We start from the raw sequence: 18,760 nt of genomic DNA, 5'->3' as shown, positions 1-18,760 counted from the left end.
TTTTTTGCCAAAAAATATAACATTTACTTTGATTTGACGTATGCTTTACTGAAGACATTGCAAATGCCCGTCATCTTGCCAATTAACCCCCACCCTCTACTCCCCCTCCTCCTCGACGCAATTAAAAAAGGCCTTACAAAATAATTAGCTATAAATATGAATTTGTCTAAAAGAAGGTTGATCGTTTGATATAATTTCAATGGTCCAGGCGTCTAAAATATGGTAAATTTCTACTTTTGCAAGAGATAATTTCGTATAAAAAGTTATTTAAGTCGATCACAAAACATAATTATGGAAAATAAAACTACTTATACCGGAATTATTCCTCCACCTAAGAAATCAGTTGTTATCACAATTTGAGCCCAAACCGGGTGCACGGTAATTTTCAAACACACTGATTTATCAATTCCATCTATTTAGCAACCAACACCTGCAAGATAAATTCAAACTGAAATGTTCTGTTTTTCACCGAAACTTACAACACTAACTTTAATATAAACCATTCTCGTTTTAACAAGGGAGTTAAATACTGGCCTTCACTCTTTTTTATTTCTCGCGCGCGAAGCTCGAAATTTACTAAACGCATGAATATAAATCATTGCTCGTTAACCAAGGAATTATTAATAGTTTTGATTGCTTGTTTGATTTTGAACCGACAATTTGTTCGTTAATGTCAAAAGTCGAGATAAACGGAAGGCGTTAATTAACGCAGAAATACTGAAATCAATTCAAAAAAAGGATCTAGTAGGTATTTTTCAGGCCGTGTTTTAAAAGTTTTTTTTTTTTATATAACCCCTTTTTATGATATTTTACTTAGAAGTAACAACTATCAGTCGAGGAAACCCAGGGTTGGATGTCTAAAAATTAAATCCCCTTGATGGCTTATTAGATTTATCCTATAAGAGATCTCTTATGATTTGTTTAGCGTATTACAAATGTTTAGATAAGGCTTCCGTATTGTTCATAATATCCGGCCGAGATATATGATTATCGTACTCTTATTACCATTCAAGTGCGCAATGATTGAATAATCCTGAATAATCTCTTGAAAAAGGCCACCACATTTCGGACAGTTTGCAACATTTTTGTCAGCCATTGTTTGAAGAAGGAGAATTTCATAGCTTCCTCTCAAATCCAAGCTCCTTCTAGTTTTAGTTTCATTATTCCTTGGCACTTGAAAGCCTTTATTACTAATGAATTCCACACTACTACCTTCGACTGCCTTGTCGATATTTCTATTAGCGGTATTTTTCGGTCTTGTAAGGTAAGTGGCTTTAAATAATCCTATTTTAGTCTTTTTGACATCTCGCTGCTTTAGTTAAATTTATAGATCCCGATTGTTAAATTTAAAACTCTTTTGTTCTTAAATTTCAGAACATCCGATGATTCACTTCCAAAGCCGGCACCGGAGAAGGGACAAAATGTTTGCGCGTTTGCAAGGGTAAAACCACAATTGGTGTTACGAAGAAACGCAACTTCTGTGAGGAACGTTAAAATTGTGGACTGCGGAATTCCTTCCTTCCCAAAACTACAATGTAAAGAAGAAAGGCAAGTGTTCGAAGAAAATAATTGAATATTATCTGTATAGACCTGTATCCTGTCATAATCAGTTGTTATTTACTGTTGTTAACCACATATTTGACTTATTCTTCCTTTCTTTGAGACCATCAACCTTTGCTAAATTCTTATCACAAACAGTTTTTTTCCCGTTATCCCCTTTTCTTTTAATTAACTTTCCTCTTGTATTTTAAGTGTAACAGAAATCGGAATTTCCAAAGCCTTGATGCAAATAAGAAAAAAAAAAACAAAACCAAAAGCTGGCAGTTAATATAAATATTATTTCTCTGTACTATTTAATGCAAACGTACGCACCACAAGGCAAATCTTTACGTCAATTTATGCGCCCTGTGCGCTTTGATTTTTCATATTTTTTGAAGATTTAAACTTCTGCTTTCTATAAACTGTAAATTTAGGTTTTGAAAGTTTTCATTTTGAGGGTAAATTTATTATGTCAAAAATATCGCAGGGCCTTCTCCCCTCGGAGTAGTTATAAATTACAAAACTCGGAATCCCATTCGTCCACGTTCGTGTTTGCTCTTTGTGTGAAATGTGCGAAGATAAATAGATAAGGCTGATAGCGCTAACGTATTCATTTTAAAAAAAGATTAGATAAGAACCAAGAAAAAATATTCTTAATTAGTAAGCATTGCGATAGCTTCAAGATAGACAGAGATAATTTTATAGTTTTCTTTGTCCCATGTTCGTGTCATGTTGAACACTTCATCTTCATTATTTATTACCGAGCTTAAAATTTGCCATTTTTTATTATTTACTACAAACTTTATGATTTCGACATTGCTGATCCTAGCAGTATGCAGGGCGCGTGCCACATATCAACCTAGTAAATGGCCCATTGCAGCTCACAACGAGTCTCTCGTAGCTCAGTTGGTTAGAGCGCCCAACCGGTATCTGGGAGGCCATGGGTTTGATTCCCGTCGGGCACCCAGAATTTTTCTTTGTCCCATACTCGTGTCATGTTGAACACTTCATCTTCAATTTTATATTTATTACGTTTTTAATGCAGCTAATTTATTTAGCTTGTTATCATTTTAAACAGGGCATACTGAGAAAATAAATGTTAAAAATATAACATTTTGAGATGTCTGCTTTCCCCCTAACATTTCACCTCTTTTGTGATAAAAATTATGAAAGCAGCTAGGAAAGCAATATGTTGTCTTCATTCCTTCGGTCGACTATCGCGATCAACCAAAGAATGCTTAAGACCACAAGAGCAAGTTTTGTGTGAAGTAGCTCTCGAAGTCAATTAAAACCGTTTTGCTTACAGAAATGAGACCAAGATTTACTGGTACCCAGTACGCAAACTTGTTCATTATAACATCTACGACTGTTGCCCGGGATGGATTGGATACGAACCAAAAGTGGGATGCAAGGAGCGTAAGTATTGAGTGTTAAAAACCTTTGTCATAGCTACCATTGTTTTCAAATCCTTGAAATCCAACCAAAAGTCCATTAATATAAAATTAAATACACGTGGTGGTCGCTTTTGCAATCTTGGTTTTCAAAGAAACACCAGATTCAATTTGAGAGTATTGTGCTAATGAACTGATATGGACTAAAATTAATTTTTACAACGTGTAGATACAAATCCATAGAAAGTTTATTTTATCAGTTTAATTTATCAGTTTATCAGTTTATCTGCTCCGTAGTCCAAAGCCACTTTGAATTCCTCTAACGGCACTAGTTTCTTATCAAGTTTACAATGATCATCATAAAATGTAAATGTTTTTCAAAAAAACATTAATTAGAATGGGAGGCACAATCTTCTCGCGGCAAAATTCCCGAGTAATAATGTTCCTGCAACAGCCGAATTTACGACCTTCCGCTAAATTACTGAGCTAAAAACTAAAAAAGACGCATGGGCAGTTAGGCCATGTGACTAGGTTCGCTAACTTTCAACTCACTAAACCTCTTCATCTCGTCTGGGACATAAGGCCGCAATTGTTCTCCGCCACTCCTCCCTGTCCTGAGCTGTGACCTGCCCCTCGCCCCATGTTAGACCCATCGATCTCCCAGTTCTTTTATCACTATTCTCTGCCATGTAGTTTTTGGCCTGCCTTTTTTCCTCCTACCAGTTGGAGTCCATCTTATGGCCACCCAAACCATGTGACTACAACGAGCGACAAAAGTCCTTGAGACAGTTGGCTGAAATAAACATTCCCAATTTTCCTTCTTATACCTGGTGCAGCTTGTGAACCTCTCCCCCTCCCCCTTTTCAATGTTGTACACAAACGAGGCAAGTCTTGCAGATAGCAAATCCAACATTGTTTGGGCGGGAGGCCGGAGGGGGTAATACCGAAGGGGTGAGGGTTAGACGTATCTAATGGTCTTTGCGAGCATTTGCTAGCATGCGAGCACAGCGTTTTTCTTTGCGAGCACGAGCATTGACAAAAGTTAGCCTTGCGAGTAACGAGCACTTTTTAAAGGTACTACCTCTACTAAAAACCAAGCATGTGAGCACTTGTAAATTTATGCGAGCATGAGCAAACGAGAACCCTGACTAAAATTTTGCGAGCATTTTGAGCAGAAGCCTAATTTTGCGAGTACTGTAAAATGTTGTTAGACCATTTATGAACCCCAGGGTTGAAATTTGTCGAAGGTTCTCAAAAAGTGCAGAGTGTCTAAAAGCTTTAGCGCCCATTAAAGATTCAAATGTAAAAAATCGTTCACTTGTTTCTAGGTGTTCCTTGCGGTGTAGCCATCCCGCAAAAGGTTCCAGTGCACTGTCATGAGAGCAGAGGAAAAGACCTGGCAAAACACCGCGGAATCTACAAACTGGGCCACTTTAAAAATCTTCCGTTTCCCTTGAGTGACATCAATGCGTATCTGTTGATCAATCTAACACTGGCAGATCCCTTTACACAAATGTGGATGAAGTTGTACGGTTACATGTTGAAGAAAAATCTTGCGCTCATTCAGAACTTCCCCAAAATGAATAAGAAGGAATTCACAAAGATCTCCGACTACGAGCAAGTGTATCATTTCTTTATCAAGCAACAACAGAATGAAGAGATGGTAATTTTTTTATACTGTATTGTTCAATGGTATAACTTCTCTTTTACTGCGCGAGTAACTTTTCGAGTCAATTATTTTCGACATTTGGTTGCCGGCTGTAACTGCAAGTATGTGAATAAACCCTTGTGTGTGACCATTAAAAAAACTGCCAAGCAGTACTTTCATGTGGTACGTACTGCTTATTATGCTGTGCGCGCAAGGTGGTTCTAACTTTAAAGTCTGTGGATAAAACCCTTATGTGTGACCATCAGATTTAAATGAAAGCTATTAGCAGTATTTTACCGTGGTACTGTTGTTTTGTTTTTTGTCAGGTTCGACCGTTTTTCCGATTTCCTTCTCAAGAAGAGCCCTTCAAAAGCGTCATCAATAATGTCACGTGGCGCGAGGACCGCATTTTTGTTGAGCAGCGTTTAGCTGGTCTCAATCCCATGTCACTCATGAAGGTCACCACTGGTCAAGGTGAGTGCGGCTCTGAATACTCACACATAAGATATTCTTTCCCTAACTAGCAATTGTTAAGTGATATTAGGATACCAGGCCAGTACATAATGACTGAGGCTAACTTGACATGCTTGAGCAATATAAGTATATAACAAGGTAATATTTGATAAATCAGCATTTCCTATTTCTCTCAGATTCTGTCGGTGTGAAATGGTCTGATCTCAAACCTCGCTTGAATCTAAACTATGACTGGGACGCCGCGGCTACGAGGAGCCTGGAGACGAACATTCGTCTTGAAGAAGCAATCGCTGACGGATCAGTTTTTGTTGCGCAGTACCCCGCCTTCGACAACCTCGTTACCATACCAGACATCACTGAACCCAGGCCCACACGAAAAATGTGGCCCGCGTTGTCTCCAATAGCACTGTTTGCCTCGCGTCCAGGAAAAAATGGAGCGCCTGCGCAGTTACAACCAATGGCTATCCAGCTAGACTTTAAGCCTGGTAAGTTAACACCAAATCCTATCCTGTATAGTCTCCGGCACCGGACGCTATGTGATGCGATGCGATGCGAGTCTCACACGAAGGAATGTTTACTAGCAAAAATAAAAATTCCGTGCCAAACTTACCTTTTCCTTCATTATTAACGCCAGACAGATATCTGGCAGAACAATAATACTGAGCAGAAGAGCTTCGACGTTATTTCAAACCAACGTTTCAGCTTCTGGAATGAAACGAACCGTAATGGCGGACTAAAACATATCATGTACGCAGCGTTGCTATTACCGAAGTGAAACGTTTCAACGAAATGAATATGCAAAAAAAAAACTGACCCGACACTGCGCAGTACGGACTAGAAAATATCTTTAGCCAATGATTAAATGTTCGATTAAAATTTTAGGAGCTGCAATTTTCCTTTACCCCTGGCCCTGCAAGACTACTGTACATGTTACTTGTCCAAATTCTGGCCATTTTACTTTTGAAAAACTTTAAATTATTATTCGACACCTGAGTCAAGTCAAGAGAAAATAAGGGTCTTGGTCAAGTTTAATTCAAGTGTCTTCACAACAAGAAGTACGGTTTCTTTGACTAGACAGCAAATGATAAAAAAATACGATATAGCCAACACTACAATCCACTTATATGTTTTCTATCGTTACCACAGACTCCGCAGTGTACTCCCCTGAGGATGGAGACCTGTGGGCGCTAGCTAAAGAGAACTTTCAAGTAACAGACTTTGCTTATGTGGAGATGGTGGAACATCTGCTGAAGACCCATCTCATGATGGAACCATTCTGCGTGTGCATTCTAAGACACCTGTCAAAATTGCACCCTCTGCACCAGCTACTAAAGTACCATTGCAGGTAGGAAGGAACACTATAGGAGGGGTGTTGGGGTATGGGCTATTTTTTAGGGCGGCGGATTGGGAGATGTACTTATGATTGTTTGATAGCCGATTACACAATTTAGAAGCGAGGTTTCTTGAAAAGGCTTTACATGCCAATACAAATGAGCCTCCGAGGAAGGTTTGTATTGCAAACCAAAATATAGGGCAAAGTTTTTCAATACATTTCAGTTGTTTTATGTATTTTCTTAATTTTTTTGATCGCTTTAGCCGTCAGGATCAGTTTGCCGTCCATATTTTTCGTTTAAACTCAGATCAGTTACTGATCCAGGTCTTCAATAGATTCGGAACCATTCATCGGTTTGTCGCTTTGATATTGCAGATTTTTATTATATTTACACCAGTTTAATTCTCAATAGCTGCATTTCACTTAAATATAGAACGTAAGACTCAGTCCGCCATAATCTAAAGCGTCATAAACTAAGTTGCTTACAGCAATTAACTTAACCCGATAAAACCACGGGCTTAGACCATTCTGTAACTTTTCCTGAATGGAAAGGAAAGCAAAATAATTTAAAATAAGAACGAGAATTTTTTTTAAAAGTCTGACTGTGTTTCCTTTTTCAGAGGTTTACTACCAACTAACAAAGTGGGTTTTCCAAAGCTGATAGACGACAAAGCTTACATGCATCAGTTGTTTGCTATTGGCAATACCGGATCCGTCACTCTATTGGTCCGTGCTTATCAGACCTTAACATGGGCTGATACTGACTTTAGGGCGAAAAATAAGGTATGATATTACCATAGATCATGAATCAGAAACAGCTTGAAATTTATAACGGTATCCTGATATTTAAATTTCAAATCTGCAAACACGGCAAATCAATCAATTTATCAATGCCATGGCGCGAGATGAAGTTTTCCTCTTTGTCCGAGCCAGAGGCTCATGTAAAAAGCGTATGGCAAATAATCTTTGCGTTTATTTTGTCAGTCAACTAAAAATACTAACAAAAAGATCATTCGCTTTTTACGCCGTTCGTCCATTTCTTTTACACCAGCCCATGGTTAGTTGATAGCTAATTACACCGCTAGCGAACCTTGACTGCCTGGCTAGGTTGCGCCATTCGTTATGGAGCTATTCTGGCCATTTAATTTTTTTCAGAAAATGTTGCACGCTTTTGTAATCTTCCTTAAGAGGAGATGTACAAGCCTTTTTTTAAAAAACAGATGCACTTTGTGCTTTTTTTTTACTATGATGCATTTCATACTTTATTTTATTTTGTTTTGTAATAACATTTTTTCGTGACGATTTCTTAGGTCCGTGGAATCGATGACCGCTCCAAACTGCCATATTTTCCTTACCGAGATGATGGAGAAGTCATATATCAGGCAATGGAAGATCTCGTCAACGAATACGTTAATTTGTAAGTTTACATAAAAACATACTGATACGAAAGCAAAAGTATAATTTTTTTAAATTCAAAAACAGATCCAATCTGTAGTTACCAGCGTCCCCTCTTTGCCGTACCGGCAATTGCAAGATGCCTTCATTCGCAAAAGTAAATTTTTAAATCTTGCGAATATTAATCATCCTTGGCATGTCTAACACATAGATGAACTCCGTATACTCTTGCACAATAATTGTTGTTTTGATATCTTAGCAATTTTAATGAGACCCGTGGACAGAGATCAAGTTCAACACAACAAACGGAAATCGCCGCGAAGGACACAAAGCAAAATACTCCTCGGAAGTTAAAAAGGACTAAAACAAACAAACAAACAAACAAAAAAAAACGAAAGAGGCAAACTATATTTGACGAGTTCTATGATATCCAGTAAACACATTATTATTATTTTTTTGACAAATTTTTGTTTATTATTTAAGACCCCCTTGAGAATCGTCATCGCTTCTGCATGCATTACGTGCCGTTTATTTTTATTTGTAAGGCACCGAAACATGCACGTTTGTTCACGTGACAATTTTGATTTAATGTAAACGCTGTTTCACGCACGTGATTTTGCTTTAGTTATTATGCCGCTGACAAAGATGTACTGGAGGATCATGAAGTTCAGGGTTTAGCCAACGAGGTGTCATCTGAGGGACTGGGCAGTAATGGCGGACTAGGAAAGGTACTTATTTCATGACAACACATATAATTTCAGGCATTTTCCTTTGCTTTATTACGTCCGTATCATGACTTCTACTTAACAAGCTAAAAAACACAGATGGTTCCTTTAAGAACGAGGCGGGGGCGCTTTTTGGATGGCCTGTGATGCAGACGAACTTATAAACCCGGTATAGTCCAACTATATCCAGGAATTTGGCAAACGTCCGGCTGCAACGCAGGCTATTTTTGGATAGGGACGCTTATTACAAAAAGCGCCTTCAAACAAATGGGTGTGCATTTAACGGAAGAGATGGCTTAATAGAATCATGACTGTGTTTCTGTCTTGTCTGATAAAAGAGTAAACTTTAATTATATGTATGAAATCAAGGAGAGTTTTCATATTGAACGTTTAAACCCAGAACTCAACAAACAAGTTGAGCATGTCAATTTATCGTTACACTTTTAATTGTATCTATTTCAGCTTAGTGGTTTTTCACTAATGTTCTTTTCTATATTTTTATTGGTTAGTTTTAATTAGTTTGCATTTTACGTTTATTTGAATTTATAAAGGCTCATTGTATAGGCTGTTACATATCATGATAATAACGATCATTCTGTAAACCTTATATTTATATATTCATTATGGCTGATGATGATGTTTCAAACATCGAAACATGTTCCGAAAACTGAAAAGCGTTGTTGCGTTTTTAAAAATATTTGCAACACTTGTGCTATCAAGACCCTTTGGTAAAATTATATGTATAATTTAATTTCAGCTGCGTGGTTTCCCAGCCGCGATAACTTCCAAAGCAATGTTGGCAGATATCGTCACTCGCCTAATCTGGACTTCAACGGCACAGCACACAGCTGTGAACTATCCAATTACAGAATACGGAGCATTCACGCCGAACATGCCCACGAAGATGTACGACGATGACCGAGTGGCACCCGATGTTTTTAATCCTCTCCGATTGCCGAATGGTTTTGTGTCTGCAGTAAGTATTTCGCAGGGAGATTATTATTAAACTAATTTTTCTTATTAAAATTTGACAAGCAGAGAAATTAAAACAATTTAAATTTACTCAGAATTTAAGGGAATTTGTCACGATTTTCAATAATTTTATTAACAGCCAAATATATATTTGTGTCCTAGGAAACCAAAAACTAATGTCATCTACGGTCCATTTTTATTAAAAATTGTTGTATAAGAACACTGAAACTGGGCTCATCCTCGGTGTAAGAACCTGTGAAACTCACCGGTGACGTAATACAAAGATCGAACAAAATAACAAAGAGCGTCAAAAACAATATAGAGCAGGAAAACAAAACAAAATAAAATATTAAGGGTTCTTTCACCGAGGTAAACCCTGAATTTGTTAACAAGCATCTCTGGTTACGGATGGCTAGGACGAAAATGGATCCAATTATTTTCTCTTGATCACAACTTAAAAAATCAAGGCTAAACTTTTTAAGTTGTTTCCGCACGTCTTAAAAAATCGATTTTTACAGCCGTGGTTTGATTTTTTTCCACAAACGTAGGTTATATCCTCCTTCATTGTTCAAAGCAGGATTATTTACGGGTTTAGTTTAGTACTACTAATTTCCGAACAGTTTAAAGCAAAAATCCACAAAATTCCCGTGACTTAGCTTCTTTAAAAGATTGACAGGTTTATTTGTGTGTGTTTTAGGTTCAAGCCGGGGTAGCTATGAGCTTGGGCTCTCTTCGGATCGACCGGCTGTTTGACTATGGATCACAACTCACGGAGCAGGGAGGCAGAATGATAGTCCTTAAACACTACAACCGCCTTCACTCTGCAGTGAAACCCCTCCTGGACAAGAGAAATAAAGAGCGTTTTCAGGAGGGGTACCTCACATACCCGTACCTGAGTCCAGCTTGGATACCTAACAGCATTTGCACTTAATTTATTTCTTAAAATCAATTATTTCCATTTTTATTGAGGATTTATTTTTATGCCATGAAAATTTAGAGGGAATTTAACTAAAAGCATGCCTTAAAGGAGCACCACAAATTAAGCATCCAAGTTTAGACTGTCAGCAAACTCTTTTTACTTATAATCTTACAGTGCGAGTACAACTTTAATTAAGGGTTTGAAGATTTACAAGGATATAGTCGACGCTACTTTTCGGAAAATCTCGAGTCCCAACGTGCGATTGTCATGCATTCCAATCTTGACTGTATTAGAGCGGTTTTCACTTGAGTATCGAAAGTAAATTGCGTTTGCTTTGGATTCGCATTACTATGCTTATTGATTGGCGTGAAAATCCCGCGCCACTTTCTCAGCCAATCAGAACTAAAACCACGCTTCGTACCAGCTACATGTATTTGCTTCGAGTTTTGATTGGTTCACTGGGTTGTCTGTGTCCTTTGTGATTGGCCAGAGTAATTACTTTGGTTTTGGTTTTAAGACACTCAATTGAAAACTGCTCTATTGGTGAAACTTGATTCTTCCTGATTCTATTTTAGTGAAACTTGATTGCTTGCGAAAACTGTTATTCCAAGCGAGTAACAGAGCGTCTACATTTGGTGTGAACAAATGTAACTCTGTACATCTACAGGCGCTCCTTTAAGCTTGGTTGTTAGTTGTTTTCCCTCTAAACTTTCTGACGTACTAAGAGATTATCAGACCTTCACTTTATTAAATGACCTAAGTGACAGATCCACTAGAATCCAGACCTTATTACTAGATTACAAACATCGTTTAACTTTGTTTTTTCTCTCCATAACAGCAGTACTAAAATGTAACAAGACCGTTCTACCAAACTGAATAAACCTGTACAATGCTGAATGCAACTTAAGCTGATTTTAACACCTAAAAACAGTTGGTAACTTTTAAATCATCTTGCCAGTGTACACGAAATCAATTCTGCTGTATGGGAAATAAAATTCAACAAATACTCCAGAAGTATTCACTTTTAAGTGTTTTCTTATAGCTGGTAGTGTAAGCGAAAAATTATTGCTTGCATTACAGGCACGCAAAGCGTACAGAGAACTGCGCATTATGCTTTGCAGGCAAACGGTCTTCCCAAGTTTGTATTTTTAAGTCATTCGAATGTGAAGGTAGATGAAACAAACTATCTGAGTTCTACAAGCAGTCTTTTCTTGATTTCTTCTCGAACGGTATCCTGGATGCTGTTGATTTCCGAGTCAGTAAAAGTCTTGTCCATTGATCTGTAAGTTATCCTGTAGCAATGGCTCTCTCGCTGTGTCTTGGGATGAACGAAGTTGTCAACAAGCTCCACCTGAAATAGATTCAAGAACTTATCAATCCCTTTGGATGGTTTTTCCATCTCATATTAATCAAGCACACAACTTTTCATTCTTTTTTTGTTCGGGCCTATAGTCATTACTAAACTAAGGTTTTATTCCTAATGTCAAACAGCCAGTTAGTAGGTGAAGTCTGTGTCTGAGTTTAAGTGGCCCATACAGCCGGGGCTTATCCCGGTTTCCATAGCATTAAGCAGCTACTAGGTGTATTGCTACCCCCACCTGGATGGGATGCTAGCACATCGCAGGGTTACCCCCCAGCAGTAAGTTTGCCAGTACCCATTTATACACCCGGGTGGAGAGAGGCACTTTGAGAGTAAAGTATCTTACCCAAGAATACAACGCAGCACCCCGGCCAGGTCTCGAACCCGGGCCGTTCAACTCGGAGCCGAGCATATTAACCACTAGGCCACCGTGCCACCCGACAGCGATTGAGAACATAAACAAATAAAGCTTTTAGTTACAAAAAGAAAAAAGAGTAAATAACTGTTAACAGATGTTTGTACCCTTGTCTGTCAGTTGTACCAACCTGCTGATCTACCAGTAACTTGTTTTATCATACCAGGGCTGCAAATAATTTTTTTTACTGGAAAGGACATACCCGGTATGTCCTACTAAGAAACCATCATGGTTGGACAAAACAAAATTGTGGTCAGACATCACCAAAACAAAAGGTTGAATTATTATTCACCGTTACCATAATATGTTTTGCGATCAAAAAATTGTCCAGACATCATGTCTGACCACACTTGGGATTTCGTCTGACATTTTTGGTTGGTCAATGTCCGATGACTGCCTGTTATTTGCAGCCCTGTCACACTATTTCAATTTATGGAGTGTGCAGCTACTTGATGCTAGATTTTTTTGAGGCGGGTACAGGTAATAAAATAATAATATAAATAAACTTTTTTTCCACTCCCATAAAATGGTTTTTCAGTGACAATAAATTATTACAGTTAAAAGCTTTAAATACATAAACCTAAGTCTAAGTATAAAAGGTCATAAAATTAGCCAAACTATTCACATCTGTTAGAGTCTGAGGCAATTCATTCAAAAGCTGAGTAGCTCTGTATACAAATGACTGCTAGCCAGTAGCTGTTCTAAATAGCAGTACATTCAACTTGTTTCTGTGTCTAGTATTGAGAGAGTGAACATCAGCTCTAACAACGAATTTTCTGCACAGATATGCCCAGTTATTAAAGTTACAATTGAGTGATTTTTGCTTAAAATGAACATTAACAAAATTGAATTGACATTCGCATGTGGGTTTGTTTACGTATGTGAAACATTGTACTGTATTTATTTTTCTGGGTTTTTTCTTCACTTTCAAGAAATAACATATGCAAAAAGCTCAGTTTTTCAACTTGGCATGTCTAAAAGGTTCTTTGTTCCATTTAACAAAGACGCTACTTAAGATGCCGACTGGAAAAACCTAGTTTTTTAAATATGTTATTTTTGAAAACAGAGCAAAAGCAGCCAAAAATAAATTTGTTACAATCATTGAGTTGTTTTGGCAAGGTTAATTTTAAGCCAAAATCACTTCCACCCTTTTTGCACTGAGGCCCTCACTTAATGGGTCGTTTGCTTTACCAGCCAGCAGGCTCATGCTTGGACTTTACATGTCAGTGGCAGGTGAAATTAGCCAGTGATGCCAGTCTCCTCCTGACTTGCTTCACTTGCTAACTCACTTTTGCCCCTCATGCACAAGGCACCAAATATGACGCTACTTACAGCCTCACATTTGGTGCCTTAACTTTAAAGCCTTTCTCCCTTACCTCCCTTAAGATATCTCTTACCTTTTCAACAATATCACCAGCCACACCACGCACGACATCAAACAGGTTGTTCGGAGAGAAATTGTCAGGGAGCCAGAATGCTACATCCTTGTATGTAGGTGGGTATTTGCTAAATGGCTTGAATTGAACAATCTGGTTTCCCTCAAACTGTGAGAGAAACCTTGAATCATCACTCCAGAAAAGCCGAATGTCAGGGATGTTAAAAAGCTTCATAGCCAAACGCTCAAGTCCAACACCAAATGCCCAGCCAATCTTGTGCTCAGCACCACCTAGGAATGAAAAAGTTCCCTTGTCTCTTACAATTTGTTGGCACTTGCCTGGGTGAATAATTTTTTGCTTAAATGGGATTGTTTGAGCCTAATATAAACTTAATATTGAGCCTAATATTGAGCACAATATAAATAGGCCCCTGGGCCTATTTATATTGTGATATATTAGGTGGCATTTAAAATAAAACTTTCACTACAGTTATGTTATTTAATGGTGACTTCAGTTTTTGGACCTCATTATAAAAGGTCACTTTCTTCAGGTCCTCAATTGGTGCTTGAATTAACAGGGTTCCACTGTTGTTTCCTTAAAAATGGTCCCAGTGGATCATGTTAATGGCCAAAAGAGCCTGCCGGTAACAGAATTGCATTGCTTCATGGTTCAGTCCCAATTAGGCCATATACTTTTAAGTTTGTTCATTTCCACCCTTGCTAGTGTTAAACATTTCTAACGGGTACTTTTTAATTCTATCCGATCCTTTGCTAAGAACTTTACTAGACAATTTATAAATTTTTATTCTGAAAGGGATGGAGGGGATTTCCAGTCCTAAAGTCTCATTTTTGGGGTTGTTATTCTCAGTCCCAGTGACCCAAATCCCATTTTCCCAGTGAACATTTGCCCAAATCCCAGTTCTCATTTTACCCCTTAAGCCCCTTATCTTATTTACTTTTTGTTAATTTAAATTAATTAAATCCATTTTCATTGCACTATATAAACATAATAGATATACAAACAATAAAAATAGCACAGAGGGCCACAGGTTTTTCAGAATTTCTCTGTTACGTGCTACCCTCTTTAAATAAAGTTGTCTATCTATAATATCTATCTATAGCAATATACAGCAATACAACAATATACATTTACCTAAGAAAAAAGATGTGTCTAAAGATAAAAAATGTATTCTATGAATGAACAGCTTCTCAACTCACCATTGACAAGAATGTCATGCTCCATAACTCCACAGCCAACAAGCTCCAACCATTCGCCTTCAAACTTAACCTCCAGTTCCCAAGAGGGGTGGGTGAAGGGGAAGTATGCATCAACCCATCGCATCTCCACCCCCTCCCCACACAGGTGTTCCACCATCCTGACCAGCATTTGCTTCAGACTGAACTCCACAAGCTTAACAGCTTCCAGTGTATGTACAGCTTGTTTTTCTGGGGTTTTATTTTTGCTGTTGTCAAAAATCTCCAGAGGATCCTTTCAAAAATTAAAGGTAGGTATTGAGTGAAACAAAACATTATTAATTCACTCTTAGGGGATTACAGCAAGGCGCCCAAAAGTGTGACCACTTTTAATTTATTCACATTCTTACGTGCAGATTTAATCCAATCAAAAGCTGTGGATAGCTTGCAGTTGACTTCTGATTGGATTAAATCTGCACGAAAGAATGTGAATAAATTAAAAGTGGTCACACTTTTGGGCCCCTTGCTGTAATACACAGACCACCAAAAATTGCGCCTGAAAAGTTTTGATTAGGACTGTATTCAGGGGCATAGCCAGGTTTTATGAAGAGTTGTAGGTCCAGCCAACCTGTCCGTAAGACCCTCTAAAATTCTTTCTCCTTCCAACTTTTTGGTGATTTTATATGGATTTCGACAACTCCAAATTTCTCACATTTCATAACATAGAGTTCTGCCAATTTTCACTCATTCCGAAATGAACGCACTTGACTTCCACAGCACAAACCATTACGCCTTTGCCTGGCACTTGGCTATAATCTATGAGGCTCCCAAGTTTCACATACTAGATGAGTCCAGAAGAGAGCCATGTTTATTATTTGTCCTTCCCTCGACTACAACGAGGCATTACGGCTGCTCGGCCTCACTTCATTGAGAGAACGGCGCCAACATCTTTGCCGGCAGTATGTCTGTAAACTTCAAGATGTAAATAGCCCTCTTCATTTTCTTTTGCCTCGACGTGAGGAGATTGTACATAACTACGACTTAAGATCCGGCACAAGTCGAAGCACCACCAAACGTCGCAGAACGAAGCGTTCTCAGGCCTTCGTCACTTTTCGATATTACACCTCGAACTAGCTTGTTTATAATAGAACCTTTTATTGTATATATATTGTAATTTTTATATTTATAGTTTATATTTATACCTTAGCTTGTTTTTTACTCTGTAATTCAGTTATTAATACTGCAACGAGTGTCTATTAAACATTACATTACATTACATTAAGCCTTGATCTCATCGCAAAAGGGTTATCTTGAATGTGATTCAGCTTAAATGTTTTGAGTTGAACATTTTAAAACTACGTCCCTGGTATTGGAGTAGAATCTCTATTACTAGCTCAGTAAAAAAAAATGATGCACTGTGGACCGGTACATTGTAAAGACTATGTTTTTGATCAAAGCTTATAACTTTTGTAGACCTCTTTTGCAGGCCTAGCCTCGCGGACACTTTGATTTCTTTATGGACATTAGGAAAACAAAACTTACTGAACACTCACAAATGCACAGTGGGCTCAACAGCAGAAAGCATTTTAGTTACAGGGTACGTAGCAGGTAGAGCAGTTGTTCTTTTCCAAGAGTGCTAGAGGCACATGAACCTCCCAGAGGTTTTGCTGATACTTCTTGCACCGAAGCTTTTATGCACCTCTAGTGCCCTTGAAATGACGCTATGCGTGGTTGTTGCAGGGACATAATAAAGTAAAGTCCCAGATGCATAGCAACAACTTTTGTTATAAACAGTAGCTAGAATTTTTTCTCATACAATGCATGTTCTCATTGGCTACTTTGAGGTCACACACATCTAACAATAAAACTGTTTCCTGTAAAAAGTCTCCGACATTCTCCAATGTCTTCATTGTACTATATAACAAATACATGTAGCTCAATGTCTGGTTCCTCAAGAAAGCAAGTTTTTTCCCTTGAATCTCAACGTTTCTCTCAAATGAATGTTTCTCCAGGGATGGTGGAACATTTTTTCCAATTGGGGGGCTGACTGGTGACTTGAAGTGGGGGGGGGGGGGGGTTAAGAGACTCTTCTCTTAGTACCTTATTATAGGAAATTAACAATACATGTTATTAACGCAAATTTCAAAAATTCGCGTTAATTTTATGTATGTTAACTTTTCTACTATAAGCATTTGACCAGAACTTTTCCTGAATTCGCGTTAATTTTATTACGCGTAAATTTTGTTCGTGTTGTTAAAATGCCTCGTTACAGAAGGGATGAAATGGGTAAGTCTTTATTTTTTCAGAAATATTGGGGGGGGGGGGAGGGGGGGCTTACATGTAAGTCCCCCAGTCCCCTGGGCTCTGCCATCCCTGTCCTCTTGGCTCCACCTCGGGAAACACTGAGATCCTCAGGAAACAAAATTTACTGTTTTCCTTGGGACCAGTCATTAAGTATTAAATATTCACCTTGTACTGCGAAAATAACTCGTGCTGCGAAAACAATCTGACCCCTTCCATCTGATGAAACACAGGATAATGACACATGTCAATTTCATCCCTTCTGTAAACATCTCCCGTCACAAGAAATGCATCCAGCCCTGTCATTATCAAGTCCCTCTGATGAGCTGAAGTATGAGCTCGAAGCAAATACTCCGAGTTTATGTAGTAGTTGTCATTCTTAGCGCGGCTAACGTGATCTTTCGGCACAAGTAAACTATCAAAATTTTGCTCCACTGTGACAGCAGGCGATAAATAATCCACCATTGTAAACATGGGGCCACCCCAACGAGTTCTGTAGTCAGCATAAACGTGATCTTGGATCTTTTCTCTTAAAATGCTCAGTGGATGATTTTTGCAGAGGTGCAGTTTCCGTCCGACTTTGGACAAAATGTTCGTAGTCACATTGGTCATTTTGTCACGAGGGTAGATCTTGTCGAAGAGTTGGACGTGGTCGCTTTCCAGTTGTGTTTTGCTGTGCAAGCAAGCAGCGAAAAACAATCGTCCATTTTTCAATTGACTGTTAAGAAAGGTGGAGAAAGTTCGTGTTTTCAAAATGATGGACATCACTGAATCATAAATTGCATGCGAATTTGGAAAAGACTTGAAATATCCTCGCTTTCTTCCACTCTGTCTCCAACTGCTTTCACTAAATGAAGTGCATTATATTTTTACGAGCTACCGCTGACCATATCAACGCGGTTGTGGGGGTTTTTTTTCGCGGAGGTGCGAGGGGCCTGGTGTGAGGATGAGAAAAGCTGATTATTACAAAGAATTTTCGGTAATAACTTTTCGACGAATGGAACAGTGCAATTTTTACATCACGTAAACGGAACGAAAATAAAAGAAGTTGTTCCTTTTGAAAATTCCATTACAGCGCCGCGGGGGGGGGGCGAAGAGAGACGAAGCGGGAGTATTTCCACAAACCCCGCCGGGGAGGATTTGCGAAAGCGAGTGCCGAAATAGCGGGGTGCCGCAAGGCGAGAGTTGACTGTATGATGACACCGAAGAAGAACCTGGAAAAAAAAAGATCGCCCGAGTTGTGAAACTTTTCTACTTTCCTTGAAGAAAGTTCAAGATAAAATTATAACCTCCGCGCGCGGCGCGCTCCTTGGGAGGAAAGGTCTTTTATCTACACTCAACAGGAATTTTGGTTAAATTTTACTCAATTCAATGAGTAAATTTGAGCGTTCTTTGGTTCTATTGTTGACCTTGCTCTGTGAACGAACATTCTGGTTGCATTGTTGCAAATGAAACAGAAATTTTCGGTCCGTTCCTAGCCCGCCCACGCAGTCGTTCTTAGGACCGATCATGTTACACTCCTTCCCACGTGGGGAGGAGTGTAACACGATCGCCCCTAAGAACGACAAACTACCTCTCTGGAACCTCTATTTTCATTCGCCCGCTGTAAACACTACCTCTATTGTTATTCAGGGCTAGGGGCATTGTTGTCACCTGTTATCTATTCAGTTTTAAGAACCAATGAATTAACTCGTTCCGAGAGATAGTGGGCGACCCACT

At 38.6% G+C, this 18,760-nt stretch overlaps 2 protein-coding genes across 2 annotated transcripts; one reads left to right on the top strand and one right to left on the bottom strand.

Moving 5' to 3' along the window:
* The first annotated feature begins 839 nt into the window (after nt 1–839).
* Nucleotides 840–10,528, top strand: LOC144652718 (polyunsaturated fatty acid 5-lipoxygenase-like). Its single transcript, XM_078512769.1, has 12 exons — nt 840–1,264; nt 1,375–1,548; nt 2,846–2,955; nt 4,259–4,593; nt 4,905–5,052; nt 5,229–5,537; nt 6,199–6,397; nt 7,006–7,168; nt 7,696–7,802; nt 8,406–8,508; nt 9,263–9,481; nt 10,175–10,528. The coding sequence occupies exons 1-12, from the start codon at nt 1,194–1,196 to the stop codon at nt 10,406–10,408; spliced, it is 2,172 nt and encodes a 723-aa protein (XP_078368895.1). The 5' UTR covers nt 840–1,193; the 3' UTR covers nt 10,409–10,528.
* Nucleotides 10,529–10,804: 276 nt separating this feature from the next.
* LOC144652728 (phenylalanine--tRNA ligase, mitochondrial-like) lies at nt 10,805–17,881 on the bottom strand. The gene is made up of 4 exons (XM_078512781.1): nt 17,210–17,881; nt 14,765–15,035; nt 13,569–13,837; nt 10,805–11,747 (listed from the first exon to the last, which is right to left on the bottom strand). Exons 1-4 carry the CDS (start codon nt 17,804–17,806, stop codon nt 11,580–11,582), a joined length of 1,305 nt encoding a protein of 434 aa, XP_078368907.1. The 5' UTR covers nt 17,807–17,881; the 3' UTR covers nt 10,805–11,579.
* Between the last annotated feature and the right edge of the window lie 879 nt (nt 17,882–18,760).

The sequence above is a fragment of the Oculina patagonica genome, chromosome 1, assembly GCF_052425735.1.
Source record: "Oculina patagonica isolate OP01 chromosome 1, crgOcupat, whole genome shotgun sequence".
NCBI lineage: Eukaryota > Metazoa > Cnidaria > Anthozoa > Scleractinia > Oculinidae > Oculina > Oculina patagonica.
The sequence above is the reverse complement of the archived record's forward strand: the minus strand, read 5'-3'. Positions and strand labels throughout refer to the sequence as shown.